We start from the raw sequence: 1,854 nt of genomic DNA on the forward strand, positions 1-1,854 counted from the left end.
GCACACTCCCTCCCACCCCCCTGCCCTCCGCAGCTCACACACACCTATCAACAGGGCGCACATTCCCTACCACCTCCCTGCCCTTCCCAGCTCACACACACCTATCAACAGGGCGCACATTCCCTACCACCTCCCTGCCCTTAGCAGCTCACACACACCTATCAACAGGGCGCACATTCCCTACCACCTCCCTGCCCTTCCCAGCTCACACACACACCTCTACCAGGGCTGGGGCCCCCCAGGACAGCACCCCATTACCGGGGCCCCCCAGGACAGCACCCCATTACCGGGGCCGGTGTCCCCCTGGACAGCGTCCACTCATCAGGGAACTCTTTGTGTAGACATACTGCCCCCTACCCCAGGGTATATAGATCATATTGAATATATGAAGTATATGCATATCGATCCCTATCCCACTCCATGACCCCAATACCACACCGTGATCCCTATCCCCAGCCATAAATCACATTGCTATCCGGAAGTGCAAAACGTAAACAATCACATGACGCCAGTCGGACCGCCCTTTCTCGCGCACTTCCAGGCATAAACCCAACCCCTTACCAGCTCGTCCGGCCCGATCACCCCGAACTGGACGCGTTTGATCAATCTCAGCGGACAAGCGCTGTCTCCGCTAGGCAGGCTGTGCATATCGGCGGTCAGAGGATTCCCTCAGGTAGGAGGAGTCTAAATCACACTTAAACAACGATAGCTACGGGAGACTCAAGCAGCACCTCCACTCCCAGAGGTCCGTCGCCGCTTGCGCTCACCGCGCTTCTGAAGCTCTCGGTTCACGGATCCTAACTTATATAGACTGTGCTGCTGCCTACGGGTTGAACTAGCCTTCTTTCCAAGGACCGCAAACTCCGATCTCTTCTACGATTGGAGAACAATCTCTAGTCTGATGACGTAAAGCCGCATGCGCACTGATTTGTTGATTACAAAATAGGTTCGGGAATTTCCGTCTTACTTCGTAAGTGGGGGTTGGGAGGTATGTGGCGCTCCAGAGAATTAAGGCGGTCCTAAGCAATGACTGGCACATGTTTTATCCAATAGTATAGTGCCATTTACTCGTGTGCCTGGCTTGGGAAACTTTTACGCAGGCGCACTGAGTCGGCTAAGAAATGGCGGATTTGTTGTGCGTTTATCCTCTGTGTTGGCTCTCACCTTTGTCGTCTTTACCGAATCTTCATCTCTTCGTGTCGATGCACCGTCTGTGCATTGCTTGATGCTTAATCGTCTGCTCAGCCTGAAATTACGATGGAGGCCTCCACATCCCCGATGTCGAGTATGGCAGCATTCCAATGGAGAAGTTAGAAATTGGGCGAGGTATTCAAGGCACACCGAGGCTTCAAAGACTGTGTAGGCCGCACATTGTTTTGAGGGGAATTTAGTTGGAAGTTAATATCTGCTTGTAGTTTAGAGGGCCGAGAATTCCTTTCACCTCATTCGCTCCAGACACATTATTATTTTACTATCCTATAGCACATCTTCAAAAGATGTTTACCTGTGTACTGCCTGACCGTATATATGTGCGTTATTCAGAATCGGCAATACTTAGCCCTTTTTTTTTTTATCTATAATAAAGTTTATATATAATGTGTTCTGGGGTCACCGGGATTATTATAGACTCTAGATCACTCACATTGGGGTCATCTTCCTGTATATATAATATATTCTGGGGTCACCAGAACTATTATAGACTCTAGATCACTCACATTGGGGTCATCTTCCTGTATATATAATATATTCTGTGTTCTGGGGTCACCGGGATTATTATAGCCTCAAGATCACTCACATTGGGCTCATCTTCCTGTATATATAATATATTCTGGGGTCACCAGAACTATTATAGAC

General features: G+C 49.3%; 1 protein-coding gene across 1 annotated transcript in view; it reads right to left on the bottom strand.

The window, feature by feature from the left end:
- LOC108803731 (DNA-directed RNA polymerase II subunit RPB1-like) overlaps window positions 1–680 on the bottom strand; it is a gene marked incomplete at its 3' end in the record, with an annotated part of 7,955 nt that extends 7,275 nt beyond the window's left edge. The window contains exon 1 of the mRNA XM_018575550.1: window positions 562–680. Within this exon, the coding sequence (XP_018431052.1) occupies window positions 562–648 (87 nt within the window). The remainder of the gene's footprint in view (window positions 1–561) is intronic.
- Between the last annotated feature and the right edge of the window lie 1,174 nt (window positions 681–1,854).

The sequence above is a fragment of the Nanorana parkeri genome, unplaced genomic scaffold (genome assembly GCF_000935625.1).
Source record: "Nanorana parkeri isolate BGI_ZX_2015 unplaced genomic scaffold, ASM93562v1 scaffold4108, whole genome shotgun sequence".
NCBI lineage: Eukaryota > Metazoa > Chordata > Amphibia > Anura > Dicroglossidae > Nanorana > Nanorana parkeri.